The sequence below is a fragment of the Syzygium oleosum genome, unplaced genomic scaffold (genome assembly GCF_021117445.2).
Source record: "Syzygium oleosum isolate NSW1041296 unplaced genomic scaffold, Sole_v2.1 Sole_v2.05, whole genome shotgun sequence".
In the NCBI taxonomy this organism is placed as follows: Eukaryota; Viridiplantae; Streptophyta; class Magnoliopsida; order Myrtales; family Myrtaceae; genus Syzygium; species Syzygium oleosum.
Genome location: NW_026607489.1, coordinates 13,669,021 through 13,691,040, shown reverse-complemented (window position 1 = coordinate 13,691,040; position 22,020 = coordinate 13,669,021). Strand labels below are relative to the sequence as shown.

At 40.1% G+C, this 22,020-nt stretch overlaps 3 protein-coding genes across 20 annotated transcripts; 1 reads left to right on the top strand and 2 right to left on the bottom strand.

The window, feature by feature from the left end:
- The first annotated feature begins 3,166 nt into the window (after positions 1–3,166).
- Positions 3,167–9,358, top strand: LOC115665391 (C2 domain-containing protein At1g53590-like). 3 transcript variants are annotated; one of them, XM_030587291.2, is made up of 13 exons: positions 3,169–3,777; positions 3,903–4,194; positions 4,385–4,459; positions 4,554–4,697; positions 5,195–5,290; positions 5,363–5,494; positions 6,177–6,329; positions 6,437–6,478; positions 6,643–6,694; positions 6,816–6,908; positions 7,005–7,188; positions 7,493–7,613; positions 8,024–9,358. In XM_030587291.2, exons 2-13 carry the CDS (start codon positions 4,069–4,071, stop codon positions 9,098–9,100), a joined length of 2,295 nt encoding a protein of 764 aa, XP_030443151.1. In that variant the 5' UTR covers positions 3,169–3,777; positions 3,903–4,068; the 3' UTR covers positions 9,101–9,358. The 3 variants fall into 3 exon arrangements, with proteins under 3 accessions (XP_056167245.1, XP_030443151.1, XP_056167244.1); XM_056311270.1 differs by having other exon boundaries at positions 3,167–4,194; positions 6,834–6,908; XM_056311269.1 differs by having other exon boundaries at positions 3,169–4,194.
- Positions 9,359–9,487: 129 nt separating this feature from the next.
- Positions 9,488–11,677, bottom strand: LOC115665407 (pentatricopeptide repeat-containing protein At3g14580, mitochondrial). The gene is made up of 2 exons (XM_056311271.1): positions 10,225–11,677; positions 9,488–10,140 (listed from the first exon to the last, which is right to left on the bottom strand). The coding sequence occupies exon 1, from the start codon at positions 11,552–11,554 to the stop codon at positions 10,358–10,360; it is 1,197 nt and encodes a 398-aa protein (XP_056167246.1). The 5' UTR covers positions 11,555–11,677; the 3' UTR covers positions 9,488–10,140; positions 10,225–10,357.
- A 4,151-nt stretch (positions 11,678–15,828) lies between these two features.
- LOC115663089 (putative pentatricopeptide repeat-containing protein At3g23330) lies at positions 15,829–21,774 on the bottom strand. Of its 16 annotated transcripts, XM_056311733.1 has the most exons (6): positions 18,627–21,774; positions 18,289–18,450; positions 18,077–18,138; positions 17,904–17,978; positions 16,539–16,637; positions 15,829–16,457 (listed from the first exon to the last, which is right to left on the bottom strand). In XM_056311733.1, exon 1 carries the CDS (start codon positions 21,569–21,571, stop codon positions 18,869–18,871), a length of 2,703 nt encoding a protein of 900 aa, XP_056167708.1. In that variant the 5' UTR covers positions 21,572–21,774; the 3' UTR covers positions 15,829–16,457; positions 16,539–16,637; positions 17,904–17,978; positions 18,077–18,138; positions 18,289–18,450; positions 18,627–18,868. The 16 variants fall into 16 exon arrangements, with proteins under 16 accessions (XP_056167708.1, XP_056167705.1, XP_056167710.1 ...); XM_056311730.1 differs by having other exon boundaries at positions 17,904–18,138; XM_056311735.1 differs by having other exon boundaries at positions 15,829–16,437; positions 17,904–18,138.
- Positions 21,775–22,020: the final 246 nt, after the last annotated feature.

Sequence of the window (22,020 nt, the reverse complement as noted above, 5' to 3'; positions counted from 1 at the left end):
TTATCTTATAAAAAATTCCAAACTTTAGGTCTAGTCTCAAATCTGCCCTGAACTTTTTTTTGTCTCAGAAAAAATCTCAAACTTTAAGTCCAGTCCCAAATCTGCTCTAAATTTTGTTTTATGTAAAAAAAATCACCAAAATTCAATTTGTTTTAAAAAATATACCCCGTAATCCAGTCCCAACTTGACGTGGCACTTCCACGTCGATAATAAATTCACGTCGATAATAAATTCACATCAACAAAGTAATGGGACTTTTTTTAGAAAAAGAAAAGTTCGGAGCAAATTTGGACTTAACCTCAAATTTAGTTTTTTTTAAAATTAAAAAAAGTTTTTTTGGGTGGATTTGTTATCGTCCCTAACTTTCATATTCTAGAATGGTTTTATTTTGGAGAATTTCAACAATTTTTATTGGGTTGGATTTGTTATCGGAGTGGAAATACGACATCGATCTGTACCTATCGCCACATTACTTTGTTGATGTTGATTTGTTATAAATATGGAAGTGCCGCGTCAAGTTAAGACTGGATCACGGGGGATATTTTTGAAAATAAATTGAAATTTGCTGATTTTTTTTTACACAAAACAAAATTCGGGACAAATTTGATACTGAACTTAAAGTTTGAAGTTTTTTCTGAAACAAAAAAAATTCAGGATAGATTTGAGACTGAACCTAAAGTTTGAGAATTTTTTTTAGACAAAAAAAAATTCGAAATAAATTTGAGACTTGACTCAAAATGGGGGGTTTTTTTAGTGAATTCACACGTCATCTTGAGTTTTTATGACCAATTTGAAAGCCATATGTCAAAAGGTGGTCAGTAACTCTGTTAAATTACTTACCCCCCTGGACCGAGAATTGTCATTAATGGTAATAAAAAGTTGAGTACAGTAGCGCATATGATTATATCAGTTGAATTGCTGTATCCTGAGCAGCTTCTTAATTAAATATTTAATGAATGAGAAAATAATGGATATGTAATGAATTTATAATTTTTTTTATCTTTTTTGTCAAAAAAAATAGTTGATATTTGGCAACAACTTAGTTAAAATACATGTCTTGTGTCTATTAGCGAGATGAGTGAATATACACCGAGCATAGTTTTTCTCCTTAATCTTTAATAACGAAAATCCTCTAATATCTGACACATCGGTAAAAGAGGCCGAGACACCATTTATTTATACTGAAAATCTACAAATCGAATGTAGATAGCTTATAATCTAGATTTCATATGATAATAAAAAGTCACTGCCTTCTTATCTCATAAGCTTGGAAATACGTAGATGACTTGGAAGACGCAATACTGATATAGGATCATCGGTTATGATTTTATAATCAAGACGCTTACTACAAAACTTACTTGGTTTATTTTGTTTGAAAAACAAACGAAGCATGCGCATAGGATAAATGTTAAATTGAGTGTGATGTGGTGTGACTCCGAAGACGCCTACTCTATGTTGAGATCAAATTGTAATCTCATGTGTTGCACCATAGTGTACAAAAAGGTAAAAACAAAATTGAGACAGATCGTAAAAAGTATAAGTTATTGGTTCCAGGGCAGCCCAATTCCTGCCCAAAAACCAAAAACTGGACTAGAGGGACCGGTTCCCATTTTTTAGAACGGGAAACGGACCGGTGTCCCTTGAAACCGAACTAGACCTATCGGTCCGATTTCCGGGTGAGCCAATGGAACCGGTGATATATTCAATTTTTTTTATTAATCGTTAATATTCAAGATGAAATTGAAGATATTTATGATAATTAATGTGTTTTTACAATTAACAAGTTACGTGTAGAATTGTAGGTTTCACATAAATTTTTCCAATTTGTGGCAAATTTTGGTTGGAATGAGCAATTATTGTTGTGTTTTAATTTGTTCTTGTCATCTTATTCACGAGTGTACAAGTAAACGTAATCGCTCTAGCTTTAAATGACCTTCCTCCGTAAAATGGGAGATAAATTAGGGTTTTTGTACAAACTTTTAAGAATTAAAAAAAGAACGGTCCGGTCTGGGTGGTTTCACAACTAGAACCGAGAACTGAATTGAAATTTACCGGTTCCAATTTTATAAAACCGGGAACCGAACCGATTTTCTCGAGAACTATCCAGAACCGATCGGTCCGGACGATTCCTTTTGCTCACCCCTAATAAACAGTGGGAGAAGGTGGCGAGAGTGGTGTGGCAAACTACTCCGTTTTACGTGATAAAATATAATATGCATCAACCTTTCACGTATTTAGCTAGCATGACATAATAATTTACTATCTTCTCGCATTCCTTCCGGGCTAAGCAACCAAATAGACGAATGCCTGAGCCGAACCAACCTCCCCGAGATAATTTCTAATGCAATCCGGGGGACACGATCATCGACGCAATTGCCGGATTCGAACGACGGTCGATTCATGCACAGGAAATCCCATGTGCCAAGCTACAACATTCTCATGACCGTCGTCGAGCCAAAAAGTCAACGTCCATGGCCCCCTCTTCTGCAAAAGTCCGTTCTGCATCGAAGTCGACGGAGGGGGGACGACAGGTAAGAATATACTCACTGCTCTTTTGTTCTTTCCTTCTCTTTTTCCGATCTTATCAAGTGTATATGTCCTCTTTATCCCACTTTTTTTTTTTTTTTTTTGGGTCGAATCTCTTTATCCACATGATTCTCACTTCTTCTTTTTCCCCTTTCCGGTCACGTTCGTGGGCCCGCACAGAAGCCGCCAGGGATCTTCATCAGACGGCCGACACCCGACAGTGGGATTCGACGACGCGATCAGGCGCCTCATGAATAGATCCGACGGCCTACGATGCCTCGACTAAGATCAACTGCTCATTCCGATCGTCTCCCAGGTAAAAAGTTATATGTTTTTATCCACGTAATCAAGGGCGGACACGTATCCGACCCGTCGCCGACACGTGGAGTCCGCCCGGCTGCCAGTCAACCTTTCTCTTTCTTCCTCCTTCCTCCCCCCCTTCCTTCGTTCTGTTTCGTCCTCAAGTTGCTTCGTTGGTTGTTGTCGCCTTCCTCTCGACAGTCTCGCCTCTGGGTCCGGTTTGCGTCGTCACTTTGCCCCGGTTACTTCGTCTGTCCGTTGAAAGAGTATATCTCCTTCTTTTTTTCTTTTCTTTTTTTTGTCTTCCCCATTAATGGTTTAGGTAATGACGATAATTCATTGTTTATAGTTCCCGCTGAACTAAATATTAAAGAAATGCCCCTGTCTATATCTTGATTTTCCGGTTCAATGGGCAAATAATAATGGGTCTTTGATTGCGTTTCACATCACTCGTTTGACTTGAGGATGATGATGATGACGGTGGTGGTGATGCGGGCTGTGTGTATTTGGGATTTTTTTTCTTTTTACTCGTTCGTCGATCCTTCGTTGTCGTTCGGTCTTACGGGGTCGTAAATCTCAAATTTTTGTGGCTTTAGCTTCGACCCTTTTTCTTCTTCTTTTTTCTTTCTTTTTGTATAGCGAAGATAGAGAGAGTGCGTGCACAGTTGTTGGTTGGACGAGGGTATTATTCTGGAAATAAGTACAAAAAGAGTGGGAAAGTGCATCCAGGAAAGTGCTCTGGATCTGCCGGGAAATAAATAAAAATTAGCGAAATTAAATAGAATTTGGTGGAAAGATGTTAATATAAAAGCTTTTGGCCGTTTTCGTTGCTTCTGCAGCAGTAAGACTCGCGCTTACGGGATCCATTCGGCAGCAAGGAGTCAGTTTTGAGTTCTTCCTACGGGAAACCTGCCTGTCCACCCTCAACCTTTCTTGTCGAAAGATTCTTCTGTACATATCTGGTTTTATCGCTTGTTCGTTGACCCTTTGTTGTTGTTGTTCCGTTTTGCGGATCATGAATCTCAAATTATGTGGCTTTAGTTTCGATCCCTGATCTTGTTTTTCCATGAAGATAGAGAGAGCGCGTGCATAGTTGTTGTCCGAGCACGAGGGTATATCCATAAAAAAAAAAGTTCAATAAGGGTCCATCTGTGTGTACAGAATCAAGTGGTGTTTGGTATTGAGGATTTGGATTTAGTGTGGTGAGATTGAAGAAGAAGAAGGTGAAGAAGAGGAAGAAGAATGGATGTAACACAGGCTTCAATGATGCACCATGTGTGCATTGTGCTGTTTGCTCTTTGGTTGCTTTCCAAATTCGATCGGTGCACAGCACTCGCCTACTTCGCCTCCTTAATCTATCTCTACCTGGTAAAGCGTTCAATTCCTTCCTCTGTTTCGGTTTGAATTTGTGTTAGCCCTACCAAGGGCTAACAGTGAATCTTTTTGATTTCTGGTGCTTGAAATATCTGAACAAAAAGAAGTGGCTGGTTATGAAATTGAAGTATTATGGTCTATACATGTCCACGGGCTTACACCTGTGAATTTCTTCTTTGTTAAGGTGCACGAGGTTTTCATCATGAGGTTGCGAAAGAAAGTCCAGTTTGAGGAAAAGACACAATCAAACCAGAGAAAGGTATGCTTGCAAGTTCAATATTTCGTTTCTCTTTGATTGGTGCATGGTGGGGTTCTTAGATTTGTCTGGCATCGCTAACTTTTCTTTTGTCCAGGTTCTTACTGATTCCGAGACAGTTAGGTGGTTGAACCATGCCGTGGAGAAGATATGGCCTATCTGCATGGAGCAAATTACATCGCAGAAGATTCTCCGTCCTATCATACCTTGGTTCTTGGAGAAGTACAAACCGTGGACTGCTGTATGAACAATCTCATTCTTCATATTTGTTCCTTGTCAAAGTGATGCCACTGTTACTTTTGTTCGTATAATCTGACATTGTGATGATTGAAAGTATGCCTGACCGAACTCTGTAGGCTAGAGGGGTTGTTTACTATTCTTGGGCTATTTGAGAATGTTCAATTAACCACAACGGTGGATATGAAATGCTGCATTTGCTATATATTGTCCTGTGCTTTGTATTTTTTTTTTTACTCTGCATCTCTTATCTATTCGAAGTTTTGAAGAGAGACCCCTATCCAGGACAGATTTGCCTTGTATCATGTTCAGTGAGTATGTCAATATGATAGTATTGGAAGTAGAGAGTGTTGAGAAATAAGTTAAGTTTAACTCGTTGGTGATGGATTATTTTTGTTGGTTGCTCTATGTGCTGGAGTGCACTATTCCAAAATTATTTCTTCCCTATATCTGTGTCTGTATGTTCTTCTTTGTCATGGCAAATGCTGGTTGTTTCTGCAGAAGAAAGCCTTAGTCCAGCATTTGTACTTGGGAAGGAACCCACCTATGTTTACAGAAATGCGGGTACTTCGTCAAAGCTCAGAAGATGATCACTTGGTAATATGTTTATTGGCATTTTTTGAAAAATATTTTGGAGTATGGTCTGAATGGAGTCTGAAATTTTCGCAGGTTCTAGAATTGGGAATGAATTTTCTCACTGCAGACGATATGAGTGCGATACTTGCCGTTCAACTGCGGAAAAGGTTGGGCTTTGGAATGTGGGCAAAGTTGCATCTGACCAGCATGCATGTGGAAGGAAAGGTACATAATGCATGCATGAGTGTGAAATTCCTATTGTACGGGTATAAATTAGATGATGAGATAGTATAATCTTTTCTGTAGTTGACATTGGACTATTTTCATGTCCACTTGGTGGTCAGTTGTCTTGAGTAGACTTTTGGAGGATGAGATCAAGAAAAACTCTTCTCTGATTTAGTTTGTGTTCCGTTGTCTCTGGTAGACTAGCTAGGTTGGTTAGCTGTTAATTTAAGAAGGCAGGGTGGTACTGATAATATGGACCTGGAACTTTTAGTGTGGTGGTATTGCTGTCTTTCTTTTGCAGAAGTATACACATAGCTCAGTCTCAGGACAGCATATGCTTAGCGATGTGAGGTGGATTGACTTCTCTCTCTTCTGAATCATGAGATTTGTGCTTTAGGAAACCTAGATTAAAAAAGTAGCTCTCGACTCTATATATTGTTCGTGTGAACTCCAACAACAGCAGTTTTGTTTTCTAGGATTTTGTGAACAAGTGGTTGGGGACACTCATTAAACACCCGAATAAGATCAAATTATTATGATCAATGCACAATCTGTCTCATGTTATGTATAATCAATCCATTGGGAATCAACTTTTTTCTTTTATTAAGTATATGGTTAACCAGTGCCTTGGGGCACTCATTAACAAGACCCTTAATTTAATTGTGCTGCTTCTCTCTCACAGGTCTTGGTTGGAATAAAATTTATCCCTAGATGGCCTTTTCTTGGTCGTTTAAGGGTGTGCTTTGCTGAGCCACCGTACTTCCAAATGACTGTGAAACCTTTATTTACGCATGGTATTGATGTGACGGAAATTCCTGGTATAGATGGATGGCTAGTAAGTTAATCACATCTTATATTATATGCAATGAGTTTCTCTCTTCTCCCTCTCCTGTATGCTTGTGTTGCTGTATCTGATACTGAAAATTTCATTTCTTTTGGTAGGATAATCTTTTATCTGTTGCATTTGAGGAGACGCTTGTTGAGGTAAAGATCTTTATCGTGCTCCCTGTATCGTCATTGTCTTCTTCTTCTTGAGGCCAACACGATTTAATGTGCAAACCATCACGCCTTCCTATAAATCTATTAGTCTCACACTAGAACAATATAGTTATTAGGATTAAAAACCTTAACATTTCTATTTTTTGCAGCCCAATATGCTAGTTGTTGATGTAGAGAAATTTGCCGGTCCTCCTCCACAAGGTACATTTCAATTGCCTTCCCCCCCAGTAACATGCATATACAAGTGTGCATCCTGCTGGGATTTCTCAGCATGCACCCATTGAGCATCTGTGAAACTTAAAACAATGTAAATGAATGACAGAGGATTGGTTCACCATAGACATGAAGGAGCCTGTTGCTTATGCCAAAGTAGAAGTCATTGAAGCATCTGAAATGAAACCATCGGATCTGAATGGTTTGTCTTCAACACTCTTTGGCTCTGCTCTCTGCTCAATTTCTCATCACTCGTATTTCATATTTTGCCATTTGCATTGCTTTGAATCATCTGCAGGCTTGGCTGATCCATATGTGAAAGGGCAGATGGGACCTTACAGATTCAAGACCAAGATACAGAAAAAGACATTGGCTCCGAAATGGCTAGAGGAGTTCAGGATTCCTATCATATCGTGGGAGTCACCTAATACTTTGAATTTTGAAGTTCATGACAAAGACCATATTTTTGATGATGCCCTCGGGTTTGTTTTCAGACTCTGGAAGTTGCACTAGCTTTCTTTTATCCCTGCATGTTTTATTCTCTCTTTTGGAAGAATGTTTTTATAGTCTGTGTTTCCACCTGTTTCTTTTGTTGATTGTTCTTTCCCCATCATTATCAAGCTATTAATTTTAACAATTTTAACAAAGAAAGTTTAGCATTTCAACCTCTTTCTGCAAATGTGATTCACGCAATTATGATTCACGTAATGATGAACCACCTGGAAATGTGGCAGAGCGAGTATTTGCATGTCGGCTTTGTATTGACTTGCTTTATTTTATCTGCAGAACCTGTTCTATAAATATTAATGATCTCAAAGATGGACAGAGACATGATACATGGGTGCCTCTAGAGAAGATTACAATGGGAAGGCTGCATGTCGCAATAACTATCGTAGGCAATAGAAAGGTGAGGTTCTTTCATTATATATTGCTGAAAAAGAAGAGAATTTGTAGTAAGCTCCCAAGGGGTCGGTCCGGTGGTCAACATGCTTAATCTCATCGCTGAATGCTTGGGTCCAAGTCTCGTCCCTAGTATTTTGGTGATGGTAGCATATCTACGTCCAAGTAACCCCATCTGCGGAGGTAACCTAAGCTTCAGCCTTGACAGATACAGTGGGTTTCCCTCCGGATGTGTGTGGGTGTGAAAAGCGCAATGTTTCCCCCTGGGAGTTGCGGCGTAGCCTATATAGCTGCCTCCCATTTTCCTCGTCCAACCCTCCCCCCCCCCCCCCACACCAAAAAAAATGAACTTTCTTCTGGACAACCTTTTCCTTTTTGTGACCTCTTCATCTGAACCATGATGTTGTCTTGAGACAGGATGATGGACATCAACCCGACGGTGAACAATTAACTGAGGAGAGTAAAAGAGACTCTTTGGCAACTGACACAACAAACAAAGACTCCTCATCTGTGTCATCGGGGAAATCTGCAAAAGTGGCTGACAAATTTGAACCTATAGAAGTTGATGGGCAGAAAGAGACTGCAGTATGGATTCAACAACCAGGAAGTGAAGTTCCACAAACGTGGGAACCCAGAAAAGGGAAAAGTAGGCGTCTTGATACTGAGATTCAAGGGGAGCAAAATGATGCCTCCGGCTGCATTGGTTCAAACACAGATATATCGGTTTCAAAGGGTGATGAAATCGTCAATGAAAAAGTGGATGATAAACAATCAACAAACCCAGTCCGGCGGGGTATACACAAGATCGGTTCACTGTTTCAAAGAAATCCCAAAGTGGAACATCAGAATAGCATGTCTCGAGAAGTTCTTCCGTCTCCACATGCTAATCTTAGGTCAATCAAATCGAGGAAGATAGGTGTAAATTTTGTTGCTGGAGAAGAGGCTATCGATACGCCTGCTTCTGCTAGGGCTCCAGGTGAAGGGATCACAAATTCTGATGGGAGCGGCTGTGAAAGTCCGAGTAGAGGACATCATAAGAGAAACAAAGCCAAGAACTTTTTAAAGCAAGCAGAGAAATCAGCTCGCACCATTAAGCATGTACTTTCGAGGAAGGGTTCAAATAAATTTAAAGGTGATTCATCAGCTGCGGTGGCAGGAAATGGATCTTCACAATCTGATTCCTCCGATGACGAGTCACTCTCATCATCGGTTAACACTTCAATGGATGGAACAATTCGAATCGAGTCCCAACCAGTATGTCTTGGTGATATCTCAAATGGGAACAAAATTTCGGCAGATACAAGTGATAAAACAATGGATATCGGGAATCTTTCAAAGGATACAAATGTCCAAGGTTCGGGGAGGGCAGAAGATGAGACCACGAGCTCAAACGGGTCTATCGAGCGTAAATTAGATGAGGTGGAGCCCAAAGCAGTGATTTCAGTTCCAATTCCTGAAGACAAAGTTTTGAGCTTCGATGAACAAAAAGGATAAGCTGTTGGAACTTTCCTGCTCCAATTTAGAACACTGTTTTTGCTTCCTTTTCTTCTCTTTTATTCTGTATATGCACCTCGCAAAAAGGTAGTGACTAGGTTGTGGATGGCAAAATTCAGGGGCACTGTTTGAGGTCAATGTCCTTTCCTCCGTCTCTGTGACGGAGATTACTGGTGGTCTATACAGCGTGTCAATTTGTAAAGGATTTTGGTTAGAGAATTCATTTGAATAACTAGTGCTTCAAGCGAATATTTTATCGTTCGACCCCAAAAGATACATGTTCACATGGTCTCAGGTCTGCCTCATGCTTCACCATGAAGAGCTCCATTTTTCATTTCACTGGATGAATGACTAGACCTGGACGACTTGGTGTGCGGCTAATAAAGCTAAAGAATGAAAACTGGCAATTAAAAACCGAAAATGCAGCGGCTGTTCACCGCATTAGCTATATCAATGTCTACAATCTTTCTTTTGGAGTCTAAAATTATGACCAGTTTGATCTTATGAAGTTCTGAATGACTGCCGTCTTCCAAGTAATGGCTCTGGGAGATCGTCCAGTGAAGTTGGATCTTCTTCCGAACTGACAATGAAATTGTGTATCGTTGTACCCCTCCTGGAGAAGAGGGAGAAGAGTCTTGGTCTTTTCGGACATTCGCGAGACTTTCAGTTTTCTGACTTCCTTGAAGATCCACCCAAGTACTCCTAGATCCTTCCAACCGCTATGCTCAACCTCACAAGTTGATCACCATTCACTGTTGCAGGTTCACATTTTGCAAACAACACACGTCCGCACAGCTTTTCTTGAATTTCAACATCCCGCAAGGATGCTTGGCATGGCACGGGCATTAGATAATTTATTGGCGGAGTACCGGAGATTCAACAGTTTAACTCCTCTTCCAACAAGACCTGCGGCTTTCGCCTGAGTCAAGACATTTTTCACCTACTTGCTTCTTGCAGTTAGATAGCAACTAAAGTATTAGACCACCACACCTGGCTCGTTGGAGCTTCCAAGATGCATGTGTTTATATCCTGGCTTGCATCTGCAACCAGAAGTTGATATCTCATCATTTAGAGAAAGATGTTTATTAATTGAAAGGTTTTAAAGATACCTGTGTCGATGATACATTGCCCATCATAATCTTCCATATGCCAGTTAGCTCTCTCCTCTCGGAGCTGCCTCCCATAAATTTTTTGTAGTCATTACCACACTGATTGATCTTGGGGCTAAACTTTCCATCCGTCAAAAAACCATAGTTTCTAAGAGAAATGTTCGTCGGTTCCATTTTTTTCCTCTCCAAGCGAACTACTCTCTAGAAGCTTTTCACGAAAAATGACGTCACATGCATGTCGGGAGAACATGCTCTGAAGGATCTGTCTCCACATCCCCATCTTCGGGACAAAACCGTGCTCGACCATCCGTTTCAGCACCCAATCTACATCCCCTACCAACTTTTCCTTGCAAAGACCTCTTATCACCAATTTATAAGAGACAAAACTGGGATTGATCCCTGCGGATATCATTTCAGCCAAAAATTCCTTCGCCTCCAGGAACCTCCCCTCATCAAGCAAACCATACAAAACCTCCTGATAAGACCCCGCATTCGGTTGACACCCTTTGAGTTTCATCCTCTCTAGAAGCTCCATTGCCTCTGCAACTTTCTCTTGCTTCCGAAGCCCCGAGATCAAGATGTTGAAGGTGATTGTATCTGGGAAAATGCCTTCATTTTCCATCCTATCAAGCAAAGCTTTCGCATCGTCGACCTTTCCTTGCTCGCACAATCCGTGCATCAACGTTGAGAACGTCTTCACATTCGGCCGACAGCGTTGCTTAGGAAATTCGTCGAGCAGTTGGAATGCAGCTTCCAAGCTCCCGTTCTTGCACAACCCCTTGATGAGAATATTCAAGCAACAAGCATCAATCTCAATGCCCAGCTGTGGCCCACGCATATACACCTCATGCACCGCATCAAACAGCTTCCACGACACGAGCAAATTCAACACATAATTAAAACACTTCACCGAAGGCCAAACGTTATATTTAGGCATGTCGTAAAGGGTCTCTATTGCTCGGTTGATACGACCCGCCGCGTTGCCATATATCTTAATGACATTGTGGAAGAACTCGTCGGACAACCTGCAAGGCCTCTCCTTTACGATTCTTCGCATGATGTCTTCAATGGGGTCGAACATTTCGGCTTGCGCGAGCCTGTCTATGGCCAAGGCGAAGAGAGCCTCGTTGGGTTTGTAGTCCTTTCGCTTCTCGTACTGGTTCAGGGCCCCGATGATTGAATTGGGGTCCCTCAGGATCTTGATGATCTTGATGACTTCGTTCGGCGCCAGCCAGTCCTTGTGGTGAAGCCTCTTGAGCGGATCAAGATCGACGGAAGAAGAAGGAATTGCAGAGAGTGGGCGGTGAAATTTGCTGCCGGAAGCAACGAGGGAGCGTGGATTCATTGTCGGAAGTGAAATGGGCGATCAACCGACAGGAACTGACGAACAAGAACTGGTGCCAGCAAGCTTGTTTCAAGGTTTGAAGGGAGAAAGAAATACTGCGCGCTGGACTAAAAAAATAGAACTGAAAATATTTTAGCATAATATACAGCACTATTCTGATGTTTTATTATTTGTCAAAAAAAATACACGCAAAATTATATTATCAAATTCAAAGGTAGCTAATTGGCATAAAAAATAAAATGTTGGGAAAACATAATATGAAGTATTATATATCGTAAATGGTGTAATATCTCCGAGATGCATATAAGCAATAGAAGTTTTTTGTCTATTGACTGTCATGTAAAAAAAATAAAATTATATTATGTTTTTCTGCTCAAATTAAAAGTATTTCCCCAATATAAATGAGTTGCAATTAAATAGTAAAATAATGAAAAGAGAGAAGAAGGATGAGGGTCGATATATTAGTGTGTATATTTTTTATTATTTTTGTGGACATAGTACAAAAACCTTTTCTTGTAATAAATAGAGTCCGGTTTTAATAATTTACATTGTTTCATACCCAAAAAAAAAATTACATTGTTAGGTGAAACACTTGGAAACAACACGTACAACATGCTTATTTCGCGAAAAATGATTTATTGAGAAAATATTTTCCTAAAAATGATCGCTTATATCGCTTGAACTAATTAGTTAATAAAAAATATTTTCATTATCAATAAAAAAATATGTTTAAATATTTTCATCGATAAGAAAAATATTTTTCGTTCGTTTATTTTTATGAAAAATAAAGACGATCATTTTTATGGAAAATGATTTTCAAATGATTTATTTTTCACGAAATAAATGCACGAAGACTTTGTTACAATATATTTATAAAGATATTCACCGTCTTGTCAATATCAACTAAAGGCAGTTAAAAAATCATGTGAGTCCTACAATTAATAATGCATTTTATTAGCAAAACTAAGAAAGCTATCACAAGTCATTTCAAAAATCTTATGTCATAATGGTGAAAGACTGAAAGTTCAATCACATATACTTATCAGTTCGTCCAAATTAAAAGGTTGACACAGGGTCAGTCCTTGCAGAGCATGATTGCTTCAAGTCACTAGTCATGTACATTGAGCACTCATTTACATGCAGAGAAAATTAGAGAGGGTGCAAAATTTGTTAAAAAAAATAATTTGAAAGGCTTGAGGAAGAATCATCTTTTTGCATTTAATTGAAATGTACACCCGAGTACCAAAAAGAAAATCTACAGCTAACAGGTCATATGGACCTATGGGCCAAGAAGAAACCCAAGAAAAGAAAAGAAAAAAGGGTCAAAGAGACCTTAATTACATGATCATCTCATCATAAGTATCTTGCCACAAAGAACCGTAACCTTGCTCTTCAAGAGGAACTCCATAGTAAATCTGAGAATAGTCACTTGTAACTCCAAATTCAACCATGTTATTCATCATCTCATCATCTTCGTACTGGTCCATGTACCAATTCATGTCATCACTTGGCGACGAAGGCGCCATCTCCATATCAATCCAATCGAAATCGAAGGGTTCCGTGGAATTCCCCGCAGTGCACCGTCCGCCATGCTCTTCGAAAGAATCGCCGGTGAATTCGAGTTCTCCGACCAAATCGCGACCGTCGACCATGTCCAGGTTAATCTCGGCTTCTAAAGAACGGATGACGTCGTTCAACTGCTCGTCGTCGCGCTCTTCGCCCTGCGGCGATTCCTCGAGCAAGGAAAGGAGTATGTCATTGCTAACGGACCCTTCAAGTTCATCATCTATCATGGAAGTGGATGCCCAACACTCACGTGCAACTGAAGAAGCCATTGGTGATCAAAGGAAGTTATAACAATGAAGAAAAGAACAAGGATCAAACTGAGACCAGGAGAAGAACTACAGATGGAGAGACTAGAAGAGTTCTTGCAATGACCCTTTGGAGGGCAAGCAGGAGCTTATATAGGGAAGCACCAAAGGTAAATGAAAAAGACATCTCCACTTTGCAAGACAAGGCCCACCCAAATCGTGTGCACATGTGCAACTGGGAATATGTAATGGCCATACCTAATAAACGTAATTATGGAGTAAGTTCACAAGTTTATGAACTTAAGACTGTGTAATATAATGAAAGTGGGCGACTTAATCTCAAATTATCTAGCAAGGATGGGGCTTCCGGGCAGGCAAAATCCACCATTAATGCAGATCTGACTCATGGAGGGCCCGACAAGGAAGCCCGAAAACAAAGGGCGGACGGTTCGTATTAATACAATGGATCAAGAGACAGATGGAGAATGACGGGAGACACAAAGGGGATACGCCATCAAACTCTGTAGCCTCGACATGGATACAAATGATTATTCTCCATGCATAGTATGATTTCATGAATGCAGTGTTAGGAGAGAGTGATTTGATTATGGGTAATCTCGAAGCAACGAATGCCTCTCAATAATTTGTTAATGTTTTATTAATAGATCTCCCGAGATGACACGTGACAGTGCTGAAGAGGTCGACAATCCTTGTACGATAACCTCCATTTCTAAAACACCAAAGAAAATGCCATTTTTAATCTTGTGTCAAATCTACTAATCCGGAATGGAGACATATACCCGTGACCAATTAAATCAAGTCAAGAAGGTACTCAAACTTTCTTGTAGAAGACTTCTTCCGCTTTGTCAAATACACGAGTTTGTCAATCAATCGCCGCGAATTCCATGTCGTCCCTATTAAAAGGGACCAGTCGATATAGGTAGGCTCAACCCCGTGTCTGATATTTAATATGTCGAGTACCATATAATCTACATAGAGATAACAAGTACATGTAAACCGATCGAGTTACTCTGTGATGCATGCCCATATCTTATGCAAGTGTGTATTGACAGATTTTGACGCATGTGTCTGTCGATTCACAGGGACGTGGAAAGTGGGGTGCTTTGAATATATGCTGCAGACATGGATAGCACCTTGTCGTGGACCGCTAAACAAAAAGACGATGCTTCCCATCAAAGACCGGAAGAGAGAGCACCCAAGTGGCTATTGATGGAAGCAAGATTGTAAGGCTTCGATTCCCTAAATCTTTGACCATCGGCCCACCGGTACTGGTGCACATGGTGTGCCACCAGAGACCTCATTAGCACCTTCCATTTTATAATTGACAAAGAAACCAATCAATTCATCGATTAGTGTCCGGTCCACCAATGCAAAGAGACTGTCATAGGCCATGTTGGGTTTCTATAATATCCACCATACTTCAAAATATCATAAGAGATTTCGATTGCCAGGTGTTACGTGGAAGATTGCGATGTTGAATGAACCGACACCACATGTGGCTGTGTTCTCAATGGACCAACCTCCAATACAACCCTGCTGGCCAAAAGACCTTGATATTATCCAAAAGTCTATTGCTTATTTAAATGTCATCTCTTGTTGTCCTTGTCTCGAGGACTTTCACAATGTATTTTTCTATTTTTCACTTTCCTTTTCGAATATTTTGGTGCGCGCACTTTGATTCTATTTTTCTTTTAGTTTTAATAATTTGAAACTTTCACGATATGAATGTTGACATATATACTCACATCTAATGGTTTTATTAGTTTTAAAGTTTGAATAATGTTTTAGGTTTGGACAGAAAAGTAAAAGATTTGCTCTTCTTGACTTGTTTAGTAGTCAGAACAACAAATTCGCGCAACGAAGCTATCATATTCCTGGGTTTATGCCTCGCCACTCGCAAATGGAAGAAATGAGCTCACCATGGAGCCCTAGACTAGAGGACAGAATCAAGAAACCCTACGGTGACCGCATAAAGCCAGCCACTTTCATTATAAGTTCCGAAATAATGAGATTTCAATATTTCATCAACTTAAAATAAAAAACTCTATGAATGGGAATCGTTTGTCTTTCCATAAAATATATACGAATTGTTGCATAACACTCGAGGGAAAGATTGAGATAGGATCGGAACCGCCGTACAGAGTTTCGCATGCGCGTGACAAACAAACTTGGTGTGGATTTATCGATTTGAGATTTTTTGTAAGACGAAAGTTAGTTTAGACTCACTTTAGAGTGAATATATCGTAAGAATATCAATTTATGATTTTTTGAGACGAAAATTAATTTAGGTTAATATGTTTACCGGTTTGAGATTTTTAATGGTATTGACATTTCGAAAAGGATTGTGGAAGAATGAGTTTCAGCTGTGGTAATGCATTTCTCTAATATAATTTCATCAGCTTGAATAAAGTGCATGTAGATTCGATCTTTTTGGGATGAAACTTTTCGTAGAAGAACGAAATATATTACCCAAGCATTCTGTAAATGAGAGGCTATACACATACGAGATGAACTATCTTTCCCCATGTACACAAAACTTACACAAAGATCATATTTACATATATCATTTGTTCCTAATTTACATGTTATTATGTTATCCTAGACCCACACCACACCCACCGGCTCCGCCAGCACATCCGCCACCACAAGCGCCACCACCTCCTACGTCAATGCCACCATCCTCACCCACTTCAGTACCCTTGTTCGTACCGGATACTTGACCAACAATGGTGGTTACAGAGGCTGTAGTCGCAAAAGCGGCAGCTACTCCAGTCCAAATCACCATTCCACCATCTCTTGCATCACTGCTACCGGTATTCTCACCACCTTCATTGGCATCAAAGTAAGTCTGATTTCTCTTTGCCTTGACAGATTCAAGGGTCGGTTCACTGGCATCTTTCCTTTTGCAGCTTCCACAGCATAGACAAACATGACTTCTTAGATTCACCATTGCAGAAAATGCTTGCTCGGACAGATCAGTTTAGCAGTGTTCCATTCCCATCTCTCAGAGGGAAATGTAACGCTGTGAGCATGCTCTCAGAAAATTGGGACCTGAGATGCATATAAAACCCCTGCATATGTATTTAATGAGGTTTCTTAAAAGGGAAAGGTCTAATCAATTTAATTAGAAGTTAGGGAAGTATAAGACTGACATGTGATCGACTCCTGATTTATCCTAGCAAGAAGTTCTGCCTTTAAACGGGTTTTGCCTGGGAATGAATGCATTCACAATCATGACTATGCTCTATCATCTGCACAGATGATGAGTATGCACAGAGAGAGATTCAAAGTTAAGTCAAGATAGCAGTCTGGTCCATTCCATGAATGGTCAGCCACCATAATATACACATCGTAAGATATAAATTGCAATATCGTAACAAACTAAGCCAAGGATGATGGAAATTCAATTTCTTAATTGTTTACCTACCCCTAGAAATTGAAAAAGAAATCCAGAAACAGTTTCATGAGGCTGAGTCTCATAAATTCCAACAGACTAGTCATAACTGATAAAGAGAGGGCATTCTATCTAAAGGCAGAATGGTAATTGTTCACACTGTCCTACGGGCAAAATATTTGCTAAGTCCGTGCACAATCTCAAAAAGGTATCTAGATATTTTTATTTTGAAATTTTAATAAAAAGCTTGCTGGAACATATTAGGCCAGCCTGGTAATAGAACGTTCTACACAAGTATGCATCAAACTTCAATATTCAATTGAAGTCACAATTTTTCTTTCCATATTTGGATAATTTTTTCTGTTTTTACCACGTTTTTTTGTTCCTTCAAAAACTGAAAGGCAAACTTCGCGCACAATTATGGTTTCCGATATGCAATTAAACACGCAAAATTCAAGAAGGTATAGCAAAGAAATGAAAGCCAGGTTTATTCATTTTCTACATTTTCAATAACCCAGACAGCATAAGGGAAAACCCACATCAAAGATGTGATCCACAAAAATAACTTTTCCCCGTCTTTGCTAGGTGAACCAAAAAAGAAGTTAGCCAAGCACAAATGACACTACGTCCTACACTCTCCTGAAGGACAACTCTGTAATTTCCAATTTGACCGACTCTAGAAAAAAAAAAAGCAGAAGTATCCCCAGCAAAAGCATATCATGAGAAAGGTTAGTTCTGTAAAGTCAATGCTGAAAAAATGTATCAGTATGAAATGAGTGTGGATTGAGGAAGGAGTGGAAAAAATCAGCACAGTCCAAAATTTTCATTGCAGTGAAAGAGCTCAACCAGGACTTAGAATTATATGAGAACCTCTGTAAGATATAACCCTCAGATCAAGCTCCATTTCGACCACATGGGCCACTGCATTTAATGCAAATGGACATCATATATATGCCTTTTGGTGTGTAAGAAGCACAATACCATGAAAAGAAGAAAAACAACTTGCACATGCATTCCTTCTGTTCCAAGGCCTTAGTGTCTTTTGAAATCAATAGTGCAAAAACATTTTGGAAATGGTTAGCAGAACAGGATCAGATGTCCAGTTGATGAAAGTCATGCATACATGTCCTGGAAGCTCAGCACAGCTATAGTTTGCTGCACCAGGAGACATCCAGAGACGGTAAGCCATCATAAGTACCTGCAATCATCATCATCTTCCACTCTGCTCATCCCGAGTAATTGTTCCAATTTCTCATTCAAAACTTCCCAGTTTAAATCATAAAGCAGGCAACCTACCTATTACAGAATGAAGAGTCTCAGATGAGTAAGGCTAACATCAAATATAGCCATATGACCACCTGCAGCACAAGCTGGGCAGTCTTAGGCACAAGATCAGCCAGACATCATCATCACGGCCCTCCATTTGACCAAACAACTGATATGAATAAATAAGCCAAATGGATTTTCTATCTTTTCATGAAGCATAGTGAAACGAATTTATGGCTCACCTCGTTTCTTTGTGATGTTAAATTTCTGGAAGCTCTCATATCATCCTCTTCTCAGGACCCCACTCTCAGTACCGATTTGTTACAAATGCAACTGGAACAACTCTTAGTCGAGCAGCTTCAAGTGGCTACCTCTGACTAACACCCCTGGGATTGACTGATAACCTGCAGTTACAAGTCAACACCATCAGTGATAACACAGCTTTCAGATACAGAAGAACAGGTGAACGGGAATTGACAGACAAAAAAGAAAATGCACACAAGGTGCAATCTCTTAACTGCTGCCCAGAAATACAAGCAAATACCAGGGACAAAATAATCATATCTGAGAAACTCCTTACCAGAACACCTCAGGGTTAATATTTTGCAACTTGCTGAATGTAAAACCAGCGTGTGGCACAAAAAAGCTGCCACTTGTACTGTAGCTCTCAAGTGCAGTCAGGAGTGCTTCATCCCTCAACAGCATTTTCATTGCCATAATTTACATTACATTGAATTAGCAAATGCACCTCTCAAGTGCAATCATCTGCATAACATGACAAAATATCTCAGAGAGAACTGAGGATCAACAGATTAATAGTGATCACTGTGCCACTTGGACCCAACTGCTTCCAGGTTGCCTACGAGGATTAACTTCTTTCAGTCTTCCCCTAAATTCTGCAACATCCTCCCACAGTGAAGCTGACGCATAGATGTTAGACAACAGGAGATAGTTTAAAGGTCTGTTAGGCTCTAACTTGCTTAGCCTCAGGGCAATTTTATTTGCTGTTTGAACATTCCCATGTTTACTGCAGGTGTTCAATAATGTCTTCCACAGAAGAGATCTCAAATCTGACGGAACTTCATTTATGAGATTCTCTGCCTCATCCAAAAGTTCAGCTCGACCCAGGAGATCAACCATGCAGGCATAGTGACTTACCGTTTTCTCTGAATTATATTCATTTCTGAGAGACTCAAAAATAAGCCAACCTTCTTTCACAAGCCCAGCATGACTACATGCATTCAAGACTCCAACAAAGGTGATCGCATCTGGTTGTAACCCTGTTTCCTTCATCTTATTAAACAGCACAAAGGCCTCTCTACCCTGGCCATGTCGCGCATATCCAGACACCATAGTTGTGTAAGAAACCAAATTATGGCATTCGATTTCGTCAAAAACCTTACATGCATTTTCCAGACTTCCACACTTGCTATACATATCAATAGTCGAGGATGCAACATGCACATGTGACATAAAACCAGTTCTGATAATGCAGGCATGAAAGAGTATACCCAACTCTAATGCAGACAAGCCAGCACAAGCAGAGAGACAACTTGATAGTATAGAATCATCCACCAAGTACTCGGGTGAAATTAGAAATTCAGAGAAAAGTTTTAGAGCATGATCATAGTGCCCATTTTGAGTGCATGCAGTAATCATGGTACTCCAGGAGACCAAATCTCGCTTCATCATAGATGAGAATACAAGAAAAGCATCCTGAATTCCGGATTTAAATGCTGAATACATATTGATCAATGCGCTTCTAATAAAGAGATGAGACTCAAATCCAACTTTTAGAATGTAACCATGGATTTGTTTTCCTGTAACCAGCGCTTCTGTCTGTGTGCAAGCCTGAAGGACATTCACAAGAGTAAATTGGCTAGGTTTTACAGAAGTTGAAGTACAAACCAAGTCACAGAACATTCTCAAAGTTTCTTGATACCAGCCTACTTCATAGCAACCGGACATTAAGACCGTCCATGAAAACTCATTGTGCATTTGCATTTCTTCAAACACCAGTTTTGCATCATCAACTGCTCCACATTTAGCATACATGTCGATAAGGGCATTTTCTAAGTACAATCTATAGTCATCATCATCAACATTTTTTACAACATGACAATGTATTGATCTTCCTTCTTTCAACAACTGAAGATTTCCACAAAGTCGGAGTATGGCACTAATTGTGGAGTGACTTGGTGCAAGACCCTTACTCTTAACCTCGTAGAGCAAATCAAGAGCCATCTCACTGTAATGATTGTGAACTAAATTGCTAATCATCACACTAAAGCATATCTCATTTATACTGTTGACATCAAGGAAGCATTTGTAAGCTTCGGAAACCATTCCCATGCCTCCATACATCTCTATTATAACACTACCCAGAAATGAATCTAATTTGAAGCCATATTTAACCAGAGAGCAATGTACCTGGTTACCAAGAGCTGCACTATTCACATTTGAGCACAAACTAAAAACACTAGCTAGTGTATGTATGTCAGGCTTATTACCTTCAGCAAGAAACGAGATATAGCAGTTAAGGCCTTTTTCAGCATCTCCACTCTGATGAAACCCAGCCAATAGAGTACAGCAAACCACATTATCTTTCTCTTCTAGATTCTGAAATATTCCAAAAGCATCGTCCAGGAATCCCAGTTTTGAGTAAGAATCAACCAGAGCTCCACCTACAATAACATCATTTTCTAAACCAACTTTAAAAATTTGGCCATGAAACAATCTTGCCAAGCCAACATCCAATGTGTCAGTCGCTAACTTTGCAAGGATCGCATAAGTCAAATGATTTGGCTGTACATCAGACTGCATCATCTGATAAAATAGCCGGACAGCTTCCTCTATATAGTTGTTCTGTACATAAGAATCAAGTAGAGTATTCCATAAGGCTTCAGATTGTTCGCCTAAAGGAATGCTGTCAAACATCATACGACTGGTTCTTAAGTCTCCCCTTTCAATATAGAGGCCAAGAACAGAAGCACTGCAGAACCCATTAGACTCGAACCCGCATTTGAGCAACTGAGCATGGATGAGCATTCCCATCGTGAAATCATGAGCAAGTCTACATGCCTTAAGCGCCACCGGGAAACCAAATTCATTTGGCTTCACACCGGCCTGGCACATAAGAGCATACATCCGCAAAGCAAGCTCATATTGGCCGTTACTCACGTACGAAGAGATCATGCCGGTCCAAGACACCAAATTGCGTTCGCGCATTTCGTCGAACAGGAACCGGGCATTCGCAAGATCACCACAGAGAGCATAAAACCTCACCATATTGTTCTGCACGAACACTTCCCGATCCAACCCAGCTTTTAGCATGACCGAGTGAAGGGACCTGCCGGGGTTCAACGCTCTGGTGTCGCCGAGATGTTGCAAGAGGGAGACACATTCTCGAACGTCGAGCTTCCCACTTTCTGGTACCGTGGTGAAGTTTCTGAGCGACCTTTGAAGCAGAGAGAGAGGCGTTGTCCTGCGAAACGTCACTGCGGAGCGACTGCTTAAAAATGTCATCTTTGCGCATATTCATCTGCTTATGGCGGCTTCGAACAGCTGCGTGTTTGTAATAGCAGTGTCAAGATCCGAGGTTTGCCTTAAAGGGGAGAGGAGCAACGTAGTAGCAAAGAGGGAAGGGCCGCCCCCACACGCACCCACAAGTTTCCTTTTCCATGCGATGCCAGGGTTGAGGCAAGGGCAATTTCGTAATAATGGGTAATTTCAACTTTTGATGAATATCAACTTAAACAAAATAAATAATGATATTTATGTTTGTGACCCATTTAATCATACGCATGATTAAAGGAAATTTCTTAAATCTGGGATGGAAGAAAGCATGCTCTTTTCCTTTTTGTCTGGGTTCTAAGACTTAAATTTCACTTTGTCTTGTAACAACCACGCAGGACGTTCACCCCACTGCTAGAATCACATTGATGAAATCACAAATCAGCACTCTTCCTTCTTCT

Coding starts and splice junctions, on each gene's coding strand:
- LOC115665407 (XM_056311271.1), bottom strand. CDS start 11,554: ATGAATCCACGCTCCCTCGTTGCTTCCGGCAGCAAATTTCACCGCCCA.
- LOC115663089 (XM_056311724.1), bottom strand. CDS start 21,571: ATGACATTTTTAAGCAGTCGCTCCGCAGTGACGTTTCGCAGGACAACG.
- LOC115665391 (XM_030587291.2), top strand. CDS start 4,069: ATGGATGTAACACAGGCTTCAATGATGCACCATGTGTGCATTGTGCTG. Junction 4,698..5,194: donor AGTACAAACCGTGGACTGCT/GTATGAACAATC, acceptor TTGTTTCTGCAG/AAGAAAGCCTTAGTCCAGCA. Junction 6,330..6,436: donor CTGGTATAGATGGATGGCTA/GTAAGTTAATCA, acceptor TTCTTTTGGTAG/GATAATCTTTTATCTGTTGC.